This window comes from Bos taurus, chromosome 1 (assembly GCF_002263795.3).
Source record: "Bos taurus isolate L1 Dominette 01449 registration number 42190680 breed Hereford chromosome 1, ARS-UCD2.0, whole genome shotgun sequence".
NCBI lineage: Eukaryota > Metazoa > Chordata > Mammalia > Artiodactyla > Bovidae > Bos > Bos taurus.
The window spans coordinates 66,313,373-66,327,600 of NC_037328.1; the positions used below are offsets into that span (position 1 = coordinate 66,313,373).

A 14,228-nucleotide genomic window follows, 5' to 3' on the forward strand; every position below is an offset into this window, starting at 1 on the left:
TTTGATCCCTAGGTCAGAAGGGTCCCTTGGAGAAGGGAATGGCTCCAGTATTCTTGCCTGGAGAATCCCATTCTCCAGAGGAGATGGCGGGCTACAGTCTGTGGGGTCCCTAAGAGTCTGACAGGACTGAGCAGCACTTCACTTTAGTCTTTTATGGGGGCCTTCCAGGTGGCTCTGGTGGTAAAGAATCCACCTACAATGCAACTAGTGGTAAAGAATCTGCCTACAATGCAGGAGTTCAATCCCTGGGTGGAGAAGATCCCCTGGAGTAGAAAATGGCAACCTGCTCCAGTATTCTTGCCTGGAAAATTCCATAGACAGAGGAGCCTGGTGGGCTACAGTCCGTGGGGCTGCAGATTTTTAGAAGTCACCTTGTTCTAACTTGATTTAACATTACTATTGTGTTTGACAAAATTATTATAATTAGTGCTGTAAAAATTAAATGCACTTCTATAAAGTTCAAAACCAAGCAATTATAACAATATATTGTTTAGGGATACGCATATGTGGGATAAAATAAGAGAATGAGAAACATAAAATTCCTTCAGGGTTGAGGAAAGTAGGAACAAAGGATAGAAGAGGAGCATGTCAGTAAATGTGGGTTATTAGGAGTGAGCCAGGGTTCTTTAACCTTTTATTATGGAAAATAGAATAGTATAATGAACTCCTATGTACTTATTGAGTTTCAAGAATTATCACCATTTTGCTGTTTTTAATATAGTCTCCTACCACTTCTTTTTCCTGTCATATTTTAAAAGCAATCCCAGATATTCACAAATGCTTATGTATATATCCTTAACTGATAAGGATATTTTTACTTTCACTTAAGGACCATGCTAACCATCACTTACCATGAAATTAATTATAAGACCTGGTCCATATTTATGTTTTCATGATGCTTTCAAAAATGTCTTTTTTCAACTTTTCTCCCTAGAAATCCATATAAAATCCTTATATAGCATATTTATGTATTCATTTATTTTGTATTGAGGTATCGTTAATTTACAAGGTTGTGTTAGTTCAAGTATATATCAAAGTGATTCAATTATACATATCCATCTATATTTTCAGATTATTTTCCATTATAAGTTATTATAAGATATTGAGCATATTTCCCTTTGCTGTAGAGTAGATCCTTATTGTTTACCTATTTTATTTTATTTTATTTTTTTTTGTGAGAATCATAAAATATTTTATTTTGAGAGTAAAACTCTAGTTCAGGCACATTTAAACTACAGTAAATGCTAAATACAGAAATCTTGGCCTAATGCTTTATCTGGTGACATAATTAAATTTTATTTTTCTTTAGTAGGCATCTTAAAAATTGTAGTCTTTGCTTCAAAAGAGATTTGTCTAAAGCATTGTGTCTGCCCTGGAGACAGTGATTATAGACTGATATAGGGGCACATAGGAAAGTCCTTTATTAAGTACACTCTGCCGTCAGTGTGCACAGTCTACATAAGATATGCTGTAGGCAAGTAGAAGAGATTAATGCGAATATAGGTAGAGTGAGTCATATGGGATAAAAACAGTAAAGCAAAGAAGCAGCAGTATTTCTCCTAAATAGATAACAAAAATAAACTATAGTAAAATACTCAGTAATTTTTTAAAATTCATAAGAACTTTCAGAACCACACACAAAAAGCATTCCTTTCGCTCACCAGCCATGCTATCCTGAGTTCATTATTTAACAGTCCTGAGTTTGTTTTCTTATCTGTAAAACTGCAATAATTATACCCACCACCTAAGATCGCTATGAGAATGGAATAGCAAGTGTCCAACACAAACCACAGCACATGGTGAGCCTGCAGGATGTCCTATGCTCTCTTAGTGTATTGCCTACAGACAGTAGCTAATAGTGATTTATCTGGCTTGATAGATACACTGGGATGGAAGATGGAAGAGCATCTGCGTATTTTAAAATGAAGTTAGAGAAGAGCTGCTTTATCAAAGTACAATGTTAAAACAGATTACTGAGTTTACACTTGTAAATACTATACCTTATTTCACTAAAGTTGAAATAAAACACAGGTTTTTGAGTTTCAAATATTTCATACTGTTACACAAAATAAAGACCTGTGTTCACCTCTGGGAGACAATGGGCCATGAAGTAAATGCATAGGTTTTTACATGTTTTCTTATCTGGATTGAAATTTAGTGCAAATTAATGCACAGTAGTAAGTTGCTGCAGTAAAAGTCCTGTTATAGGAGCCTTTGTTCCATTCGATTATAAATGCATTTTTATTTTACTCCTAGGAGGTAATGCACTTCTGACAGGTATTAAAAAGTATTCCAATGAATTTTTACATAAAGTATTACAAGAAAGTTAACATCTTCTAATACAAAACAAAATGACCATGATTTGTTGTTCTTAGTTTTCTGGTTTCCTAAGGTAAATTTTATGTGTAAGACTTCTATGCACATTTGTTTTAATGAAAATTATAGAGGAAGGATGATATCTTTAAACTAGATACAAACCCTGAGAAATCCCATGATTAAGACCTCTTATCAACTGCCAGTTTTCAGCTGCTGCTTTTTGTACTAGAGTCTCTCTCTCTTTCTTTTTATTGTGGCTAGTACTGATATCTCTTTATAAATAAATAAGATTTTCATATTTTAAACCATGTGGACTTCTGCACATGTTTTATCAGTAATTTTCATAATCTTGAAGATAAAATATGACCAAGATCTCACTTAAGGTTTTAAATGTCTCCATTTGCAAGAAACTGAAATCAGGACTTTAATGGATATGGCTCCTTATTAAGACTAATTAATCCAATTTCATGTTTACCTATTTTATATTCCTATATTGCATTCTGATATTATGTTTCTTATCTCTTTTATTCTGTAAAATTCCCTGACCTCTATTATGACATCAGTTTGCTGGAGAAGCCAGATTAATTGTTCTAGAGGATATACCCACATTCTGGATTTCAAATAACTTCTGTCTGGTATTATGTAACTTGTTTCTCTCTCCTCATGTTTCCTATAAGCTGGTAATTATTTTTAAAGGCTTGATGAGAATTAGATTCTTTGTAAGTTGTTTTTTTTTCCTCAGGCAAGAATGCTTTGTAGATGGTGCCTTGTACTTTCTTTTATATTACATCATGAGGCATATAATGTCTACTTGGCCCACTTTTAAGGGTGCTAAAATTAATCAGTTGGTTTAATGCAACATGTTTCTTGATACATTGATTTTACTTAATCTGCATAGGGGAGCACCACTTTAATAAGATTTCAGATTTGACAAATTAAAGAAGGAAGAAGAGGGGTAGGGAATATAATTCAGAACTTTTGTCCCCTTATTGTAAAGTATATTGGCTGTATTAGAATTGAATCCCAATTGCCTGTTGTAGACCAAATCTACAAAGATTTATGAAACAAATCTTTACTGGCTTAGTACAACTACTTCCTCTAGTCTCTTTCCTCAAGACAGCGATTTTGAGATGTCAGTCTCTCTTCATCTGTGTTTTTTACTATAATCCTTATTGCTAGAGTAGTAAATTAAGGTAATTAACTTAGGTGACTTGAAGTACAATATAGATTGAAAAAGACAGAAGGTCTCAAGTGAAAGTCGCTCAGTCGTGTCTGACTCTGCAACCCCATGGACTATACAGTCCATGGAATTCTCCAGGCCAGAATACTGGAGTGGGGCTGTTCCCTTTTCCAGGGGATCTTCCCAACCCAGGAATCAAACCCAGGTCTTCCACATTGTAGGCGGATTCTTTGCCAGCTGAGGTACCAGGGAAGTGAAGATCTCAGTCTCTTTTAACTGAATTTCTATGAAAAATTTCAATAATAATAAACTTTTTAAACAGGGTTCAACTGCACCAGTAACTGTTTTCAAAGGTTCAAAGAAACCTTACTTAAAAGAATGCATTTTGATTATTAACCATGATACTGGGGAATGTCGTCTAGAAAAACTCAGCAGCAACATCACTGTAAAAAAAACAAGGTATGTGGTTAATGAAAGAAATATTTTATCAACACATAAATTGCTAAGAAAATGTCAATGAAAAAAGTTATTGGATTAAGTCACATTATTATATAAGGATTTTTCTATGTGGTGCAAGATGTTTTGATTTTTTTGCAAGTTTAAATTTGATGAAGATCCTTTAGCCAGAAGTTTTTACCATTTCTCCCTATGATATATAAAAGCTTCTTTTGTTTCTAAATGTTTTCTTATATTTAGTTATATCTTTATTCTATTGTAGATATGTTTGTAGAACTGGACTGAAAGGAGTCATTATGCACTCTCCAAATAATATCATTATTGTTAGTAAAATTTTATCAAGCACCTAGAAAACGTGAAGCAAGAAAAGGGAGAATTTCCAATACAAATAGTAACCTCAAAACTTCTACATTTTAATTGGGTTAACATATAATTGCATTAAAAAAACTCAGATTTTGGAGGGTGGGGTGGGGATAGGCAGTAGATTAATTAACATGTAGCATAAAGGGCTATGCTCTAAAAGCCATAAAAATATTAATAGTATAGACAAAACTTGTTCTAGGAATTAAAAGAAGGGAGAAGTTATGGTTCACCAGAGCATTAAGGGAGCTCTTATTGATGTACCTTAAGAGGAGGATAAAATTTAGGACTGTTTTCCCCAAACATATTTGGTGATAAGAATTACCTTTGTGTGTTTGTTAAACATATGAGTTCCCAAACTCAACTGATCAGGGAAGAGGCCTAGGAAGCTTTTTGTTTTTTTTTTAATTATCCTCTCCTCTCAGATGATTTTTATTGGTAGAAAAGTTTAGAAGATACTGATTTAATTATCAGAGAGAACATGAGGACATAATCAAGGTAGGAATTTATCTGAATTATTTGGAACCTATGAATAAGACTTACTTGAATAGAGCAGAAATTTGTTTCTTTGCTTGTGTACCAATATTAGAAATGGGGAATGAGGCTGGAAGAAGCTAGAGTTAGGTGAGCTAATGCTTTCAATATTAACTATGAAATTAGTACAGTGTCTTATTGGCGGTGGTTATATACTGTATTAAAGTTCTTTTAAGCAGGGATCGACATGCTTACATTCTTGTTTTGCAATGTAAATATCCCAAGCAAATCGATTTAAATGAAACCATGTGGGAAACAGAAAAATGCATAAACCATGATTCTTGAGAGTAGGAATGAAGAGAAAAGTGAAGTTCTAAATACTTTGTGAAGGAAGAACTAGCAGGATTTGGTGACTGGAAATGGGAGCAACAAAGTCAAAGCATAACTGTATTATTTATACATACTCTTTTCTTAAAAGTATTGAAAGGAGAGTATACAAATCTTCTTTAGTAACATGTCTTAATGTTTTAAATGAAAATGAAAAATGTGGGAGTGATTTAATTTTAACAGGATGAAAGTTTCAAAATTTATGGAATATATTGTACCTCTTGTATACTTATGTATAATTTCATTTTATTTCAGTCATTTGTGTATGTCTTATCTCTTTGATTTGGAGCAGTGGTTTTGTTTTTATTCACATTTGTATCCTTCAATGAACCTGTGTGTATGCCATGTATATAGCCGGGCTCAATAAACATTTGTTATATAATGAATTAAATTACTACTTTAATCTTTGAATGTCATTTTAAAGATCTCTAGAATAAAGAACACGGAGAAGGCGATGGCACCCCACTCCAGTACTCTTGCCTGGAAAATCCCATGGACGGAGGAGCCTGGTAGGCTGCACTCCATGGGGTCGCGAAGAGTTGGACACGACTGAGCGACTTCACTTTCACTTTTCACTTTCATGCATTGGAGAAGGAAATGGCAACCCACTCCGGTGTTCTTGCCTGGAGAATCCCAGGGACGAGGGAGCCTGGTGGGCTGCCGTCTATGGGGTCTCACAGAGTCGGACACGACTGAAGTGACTTAGCAGCAGCAGCAGAATAAAGAACAAGCTGTCAGTTTTAGCAGCTTTGTAAGTTGAAATTGTTGTTATATTGCAATCATCATACTGGTTTTGACCTTTTGCTATTCTTAATGGCAGGTTTGAAGGAAGCAGTAAAATTCAGTATCGAATAGAACAGCAGCAGCAACAAATGCGAAATTCAGCTAGGACTCCTAATCTTATAAAACATTCTCCATCCGAAGACAAGATGTCCCCAGCATCTCCGATGGACGATATTGAAAGAGGTAAAATATATGTGTATGCAATGTCCCTTTATAAGAAATTATTAATAAATGTTAAGTGAAATCTTTCATTTTAATTGACAAGCAAACTAACCATAATATTCTAAAAACATGTTTTTAATTATGGATTTTTCTAGGGGAAGAACATAGTTTAATGATTTTATGTACATGAGCCTATGTATAACAGAATTTACATTTTTTATTATTCAGAGGAACAAGTATTTATTATTTATTATTCAGAGGAACAAGTTCAAATACATGTAATTGGAGTTTTCTTCTCTTTGACAGTTATGATAATTCAAATTCAGGTCTTCACAGCATCTTCCTGTTGAAGTTTTTTAATGTATAGCCAGACTAGAGATGTCTAAGATGTTGCCAAACCAATAGTGAAGTGAGGAAATGTAGGAAGCCAAAGCAGCAGGCAAGTTCTTCTGAATTGATGCTCACTTCTCAGCAGGAAGGTGTTTCTAGGGAAGTACAGTCCCTTTGAAAGTAAGGAAACTTATATATCTATTTCTTTTCTAGCTGCAGTTTGGGTGTTTGTGTTGTTGTAATTAAATGTGGTAGGAGCAAGATCCTGATCACCAAAGTTTATTTGCTTCTACACTTAGCCTTCATAACTTATATATCACTGTTTCCTCTTGCCCCCTCCTAAGCCCAGTATAGTATTAGATCCCTAATATTTTAGTGTTCACTTTACAAACAATAAGGAAAATAAAATCTCAGAACTCTTGTTGCTATAATGGTTAGAGTACACATAGCCCTTCCAGGTGGCCTAGGTTTCCTCACAACCTAGTGGCTAGGTTCCAAGAATAAGTGTTGAGAGAGAGTGAAAGGAGAAAGGAAGTGTGGAGGTGAAATCTTTATTTTTTTAATTACACAGGCTCAGAAGCCATGTAGTATCACTTGTGCATGTGTTTGTACATGTTTTAACAGCTTTATTGAGGTATATCTGACACAAAATCTTCAGGTATTTAAACTACAGTCTGTTAGGTTTTGATATTTGTACATCCCGAAGTTACAACCACAACCAAGACAGTGAACTTACTTATCACTCTAAAAAGTTTCTGCCTGGTCATTTGTAATACCGCTATGCCAGTCCTCCCCACCCCATCCATTCCTAGGTAAGTACTGATCTGCTTTATGTCACTATCATTGGTTTGTTTATTTTAGACATTTATATCAGTGGAATCATATAGTATGTCCTCTTTTTTTATGTCTAGATTTTTGCACTAAGCATAATTATTTTGATAATCATCCATTATTGAAGCATTTATCAATAGTTCAATCCTTTTTTACTGCTGAGTAGTGGTCTTCTTTATGGATAGACAACAATTTGCTTATCTGCTCAACTTGAAGATGGACATTTGAGTTGCTTCCAGTTTTTGGTTTTTACAAATAAAACTGTTATGAACATCACATATAAATTTTTGAAAAGACAAATATTTTATCTTGAGTAAATATGTAGAAGTGAAATATGCACTGGAAGTAATGAATAGATTCAAGGGATTCAATTTAGTTAACTATGCCTGAAGAACTATGGACAGAGGTCTGTAATATTGTACAGGAGGCAGCAAACAAAACTATTCTAAAGAAAAAGAAAAGCAAGAAGGCAAAGTGGTTATCTGAGGATATCTTTACAAATAGCTGAAGGAATAAGAGAAGCAAAAAGCAAAGGGAAAAGGAAGAGGTACATCCAACTAAATACAGAGTTCCGAAGAATAGCATGGAGAGATAAGAAGGCCTTATGGGCATAGTAAGGACAGATGGTAGAAAGCTAGTTGACACTGAAGAGATCAAGAAGAGATAGAAAGAATACATGAAGAACTGTACAAAAAATATCTTAAAGAACGGATTACTACGATTGTGTGGTCAGTCACCCAGAGCCAGACATTCTAGAGTGCAAAGTCAGAACCTTAGGAAGCACTACTGTTAATAAAGCTAGTGGGTGCGATGGAATTCCAGTAGAGCTATTTAAAACCCTAAAGGATGATGCCATCAGGGTGTTGCATCCAATATGTCAGTAAATCTGGAAGACCCCACAGTGGCCACAGGACTGGAAAAGGTCAGTCCTCATTCCAATTCCCAAGAAGGGTAGTACTAAAGAATGTGCTAACCAGTGGATAGTTGCACTCATCTCCCATGCTGGTAAGGTCATGCTTAAAGTCTTGCATGCTATGCTTCAGAATTACATGAACCAAGAACTTCCAGATGTCCAAGCTGGGTTTAGAAAAGGCAGAGGAACCAGAGATCAAATTGCCAACATTTGCTGGGTCATAGAGAAAGCAAGGGGATTCCAGAAAGACATCTATCTCTGTTTCATGGACTATGCTAAATCCTTTGACTGTGTGGATCATTAAAAGCTATGGAAAGCTCTTAAAGAGATGGGAATACCAGACCATCTTACCTGTCTCCTAAGAAACCTATATGTGGGTCAAGAAGCAACAGTTAGAACCCTGTATGGAACAAATGATTGATTCAAGATTGAGAAAGGAGTACAACAGGGCTGTCTGCTGTCACCTGTTCGTTTAACCTCTACACTGAGCACAACATCTAGGCTGGATGAGTTACAAGCTGGAATCAAGATAGGTGGGAGAAACATCAATAACTTCAGATACGCAGATGATACCACTCTAATGGCAGAAAGCAAAGAGGAACTAAAGAGCCTGTTGATGAGGGTGAAGGAGGAGAGTGACGGAGCCGGCTTAAAACTAAGTATTAAAAAAAAGTAAGATCATGGCATCTGACCCCATTACTTCATGGCAAATGGAAGTGGAAAAGGTGGATATAGCACGACGGATTTCCTCCTCTTGGGCTCTAAAATCACTGTGGATGGTGACTGCAGCCATTAAATCAGAGGACAGTTTCTTCTTGGCTAGAAGGCTATGACAAACCTAGATAATGTGTTGAAAAGCAGAGACATTACTCTGCCAACGAAGGTCTGTATAGTTAAGGCTATGATCTTCTCAGTGGTATGTACAGTTGTGAGATTTGGACTGTAAAGAAGGCAGAATGCCAAAGAATTGATGCCTTCAAACTATGGTGCTAGAGAAGACTCCTGAGAGCCCCTTGGATTGCAAGGATATCAAAGCAGTCAATCTTGAGGGAAATCAGCCCTGAATACTCATTGGAAGGACTGATGCTGAAGTGGAAACTCCAGTATTTTGGTCATCTGATATGAACAGCTGACTCATTGGAGAAGTCCCTGATACTGGGAAAAATTGAGGGGAAGGAGAAGAGGGCTTCAAAGAATGACGTCGCTGGTAAGTGTCACCAATGCAATGGACGTGAACTTAGGCAAACTTCAGGAAATGGTGAGGAACAGTGAGGTCTGGCATGTTGCAGTTCATGGGGTTGCAAAGAGTCGGACACGACTGGGCGACTGAACAACAACAAGTGAAATAGCTGGATCATATGGTAGGTGTATATTTAACTCTTTAAGCAACTGCCAAATTGTTTTCCAAAGTGGTTGTATGATTTTACATTTTTCTAATGTATATCAAAGCTTGGATTCATTTTAATAAGATGCGTAGTGGTATCTCATTGGGTCTTTTTAAAAAATTTATTTGATTGAAATATAATTGATTTACAGTGTTGTGTTAGTTTCTGGTATACAGCAAAGCAATTCAGTTACACATATATATATAATATATAATAGTTTGCATTTGGTAATCCCAAACTCCCAATCCATCCCTCTCCCACACTCCACCTTGGCAACAACAAGTCTGTTCTCTATGAATCTGTATCTGTTTTATAGGTAAGCTCATTTGTATTCATATTTTATATTCCATGTGTAATGATATAATATCAGATTAGATCAGTCGCTCAGTCATGTCTGACTCTTTGCGACCCCATGAGTCGCAGCACGTGAGGCCTCCTTGTCCATCACCAACTCCCGGAGTTCACTCAGACTCACGTCCATCGAGTCAGTGATGCCATCCAGCCATCTCATCCTCTGTCGTCCCCTTCTCCTCCTGCCCCCAGTCCCTCCCAGCATCAGGGTCTTTTCCAATGAATCAACTCTTCGCATGAGGTGGCCAAAGTACTGGAGTTTCAGCTTTAGCATCATTCCTTCCAAAGAAATCCCAGGGCTGATCTCCTTCAGAATGGACTGGTTGGATCTCCTTGCAGTCCAAGGGACTCTCAAGAGTCTTCTCCAACACCACAGTTCAAAAGCATCAATTCTTCAGCGTTCAGCCTTCTTCACAGTCCAACTCTCATATCCATACATGAACACAGGAAAAACCATAGCCTTGACTAGATGGACCTTTGTTGGCAAAGTAATGTCCCTGCTTTTGAATATGCTATCTAGGTGGGTCATAACTTTCCTTCCAAGGAGTAAGCGTCTTTTAATTTCATGGCTGCAGTCACCATCTGTGGTGATTTTGGAGCCCAGAAGAATAAAGTCTGACACTGTTTCCACTGTTTCTCCATCTATTTCCCATGAAGTGGTGGGACCGGATGCCATGATCTTCGTTTTCTGAATGTTGAGCTTTAAGCCAACTTTTTCACTCTCCACTTTTACTTTCATCAAGAGGCTTTTGAGTTCCTCTTCACTTTCTGCCATAAGGGTGGTGTCATCTGCATATCTGAGGTTATCGATATTTCTCCCGGCAATCTTGATTCCAGCTTGTGTTTCTTCCAGTCCAGCGTTTCTCATGATGTACTCTGCATAGAAGTTAAATAAACAGGGTGACAATATACAGCCTTGACGAACTCCTTTTCCTATTTGGAAGCAGTCTGTTGTTCCACGTCCAGTTCTAACTGTTGCTTCCTGACCTGCATACAAATTTCTTGGTATTTGTCTGTTTCTTTCTAACTTAATTCACTAGGTCCATCCATATTGCTGCAAATGGCATTATTTCATTCTTTTTTTGTAGATGAGCAGTATTCCATTATATATATACATATCTATCTATATATAGATGTATAATATACATATAGATATATACATATCATTATCTATATAATATATAATGTATGTGTGTACATGTATATATAATATATATATTTAGATAATATGCATGATGTATACATATAATATATAGATATATTATTGAGCCTAGTGGCTCAGTGGTAAAAGTCCACCGGTCAATGTAGAGACGTGGGTTTGATCCCTGGATTGGGAAGACTCCCTGGAGAAGGAAATGGCAAACAATTCAGTGCAATCCCAATAAAAATTTCAACAAGCTTTGTAAGAAATTGAGACGCTAATTCTAAAATTCTTGTGAAAATGGAAGAGTCCTAGAATACCCAAAAGAACTTTGTAAGAAAAGAACAAAGATGTAAGACTAAAACTTCCTGATTTCAAAATTATTATAAAGCTAACAAGACAATATGGTGTTGGCATAAATATAAACAAATAGATCTATGTGTTAGATAAAAGTTCAGAAATAGACCCACGTATATATGGACAGTTTTTTTTTTCCTCACAGTATCTCTCTCCATTTATTTAAATATTTCATTTCTTTTAGAAATGCTTTATGGTTTTCAGCATACAGGTCCTTCAAATATTTTGTCAAAATTATCTATGTTGTTGTGCAGTCACTCAGTCATGTCTGACTGCGACCCCATGCGACAGCACTCCAGGCTTTCCTGTCTTTCACCATCTCCTGGAGCTTGCACAAACTCATGTCCATTGAGTTGACAATGCCATCCAACCATCTCGTCCTCTGTCGTCCCCTTCTCCTGCCTTTAATCTTTCCCAGCATCAGGGTCTTTTCTAATGAGTTGGCTTTTCACACTAGGTGGCCAAAGTATTGGAGTTTCAGCTTCAGCACCAGTCTTCCCAATGAATATTCAGGATTGATTTCCTTTAGAATGGGCTGGTTTGATCTCCTTGCAGTCCAAGAGACTCTCAAGAGTCTTCTCCAACAGTCTTCTAAGAAGAAGACTTCTTTTGATGGTTCAAAAGCATCAATTCGTCAACACTCAGCCTTATTTATGGTCCAACACTCACATCCATACATGACTACTGGAAAAATCATACCTTTGACTAGATGGACCTTTGTTGGCAAAGTAATGTCTCTGCTTTTTAATATGCTGTCTAGGTTTTTCATAGCTTTTCTTCCAAGGAGCAACTGTCTTTTAATTTCATGGCTGCAGTCACCATCTGCAGTGATTTTGGAGCCCCCCAAAATAAAGTCTCTCACTGTTTCCACTGTTTCCCCATCTATTTGCCATGAAATGATGGGACCAGATGCCATGATCTTAGTTTTTTGAATGTTGAGTTTTAAGCCAGCTTTTTCACTCTCCTGTTTCAATTTCATCAAGAGGCTCTTTAGTGCCTCTTTGCTTTCTGCCATAAGGGTAGTGTCATCTGCATATTTGAGGTTATTTATATTTCTCCCTGCAGTCTTGAGGCCAGCTTCTTCTTCATCCAGCCCAGCATTTTGCATGATGTACTCTGCATATAAGTTAAATAAGCAGGGTGACAATATACTGCCTTGACATACTCCTTTCCCAATTTGGAACCAGTCTGTTGTTCTATTTCCAGTTCTAACTGTTGCTTCTTGACCTGCAAACAGGTTCCTTAGGTGGCAGGTAAAGTGGCCTGGTATTCTCATCTCTTGAAGAATTTTCATCAGTTTGTCATGTTCCACACACTCAAAGGCTTTAGCGTAGTCAGTGAAACAGAAGTAGATATTTTTCTGGAATTCTGTTGCTTTTTCTATGATCCAACAAATGTTGGAAGTTTGGTCTCTGGTTCCTCTGCCTTTTCTAAATCCAGCTTGAATATCTGGAAGTTCTTGGTTCATGTACTGTTGAAGCCTAGCTTGGAGAATTTTGAGCATTACTTTGCTAGCATGTGAAATGAGGGCAATTCTGTGGTAGTTTAAACATTCTTTGGCATGCCTTTTTTTGGGATTGGAATGAAACTGATTTTTGTATATTGTCCTTGTTATATTTAACCTTGCTAAACTCATTATTCTTGAACTTTTTTTGAAGGTAACTTAAGATTTTCTACATTTATAGTCATGTTATCTGTAAATAATGACAATTTTACCTCTCCCTTTCCAATCTGTTGATACTTATTTCTTTTTCACAACTTATTGTACCAAGTAGAACCTTCAATTCAGCATTGACTAGAGGTGGTCAAAGTGGAAAACCTCGTTACTGACGATAGAATATATTCAGTCCTTTAGAGTTACATATGATTTCAGTTCTTTACAATTATGTATGATTTCAGCAGTACGTTCTTTCTAGATGTCCTTCATCAGGTTAACTTCTATTTCTATGATGCTGAAAGTTTTTTTCCTTTTTTTTTTTTTTGTCAAGAACTACTGTTGAAATTTCTGCTGTTTTGAGATGGCTTTTATTTTTCAGGTTTTAACAAAGTGAACTATATGGATTGATTTTTAAAAGTTTGTATTCCTTGGAAAATCCCACTTAGTCATTATATATTGTCCTTTTAAATATTAGCACTTCTCAGCCTCAGCAATATTGGCATTTGGAATTGGATGGTGCTTGGTCAGGCGTTGACTTGTGTATTGTAAAGTACTTAGCAGCCTCTCTAGCTTCTACCCAGTAGATGCTGGTATCACCACTTGCCCCCCATTGTGGCAACCAAAAATGTTTTCAAACATTCCCAGATGTCTTCCTAGGTGAGAAAATTGTAGCTGGTTGAAAACCACTGGTATATATTATTAAATTTGATTTACTAAAATTTTGCTTAAAAGTTTTGTGACCAGGTTCATAAAGGACATTGGGTGTTTGGTTTGGTTTGGTTTGGTAATGTCTCTGTTGAATTTATGTATCAGTAATTCTGGCCCTATGGAATGAAATGGAAAGTATTCCTTCCTTCTTAATTATACAGAAGAATTTGCATCAAGCTCGTATTATTTCTCCCTTAAATAACCAGTATAATTCACTAGTGAAGTCTTCTGTCACTGGAGATTTGTGTGCAGGGTGTGGGGAAGGTTATAACTACAACCTAATTTTTAGGGATATTTAGGCTGTTTCTTCTTGAGTGAACCTTAGTAGTTTGTGTCTTTCAAGGAATTGATCCATTTCATCTAATTTACTATGTTTATGGGCATAAAGTAGTTCACAATCTTCCTTCCTATTCTTTTAATGCTGTAAGATCTGTAGT

The 14,228-nt window shown here is 36.4% G+C and overlaps 1 protein-coding gene across 1 annotated transcript in view; it reads left to right on the top strand.

Annotated features, from left to right (window-relative positions):
* Window positions 1–14,228, top strand: part of EAF2 (ELL associated factor 2) — a 55,665-nt gene that overhangs the window by 19,237 nt on the left and 22,200 nt on the right. The window contains 2 exon segments of the mRNA NM_001046507.2: window positions 3,819–3,955; window positions 5,994–6,139. Of these exon segments, the coding sequence (NP_001039972.1) occupies window positions 3,819–3,955; window positions 5,994–6,139 (283 nt within the window).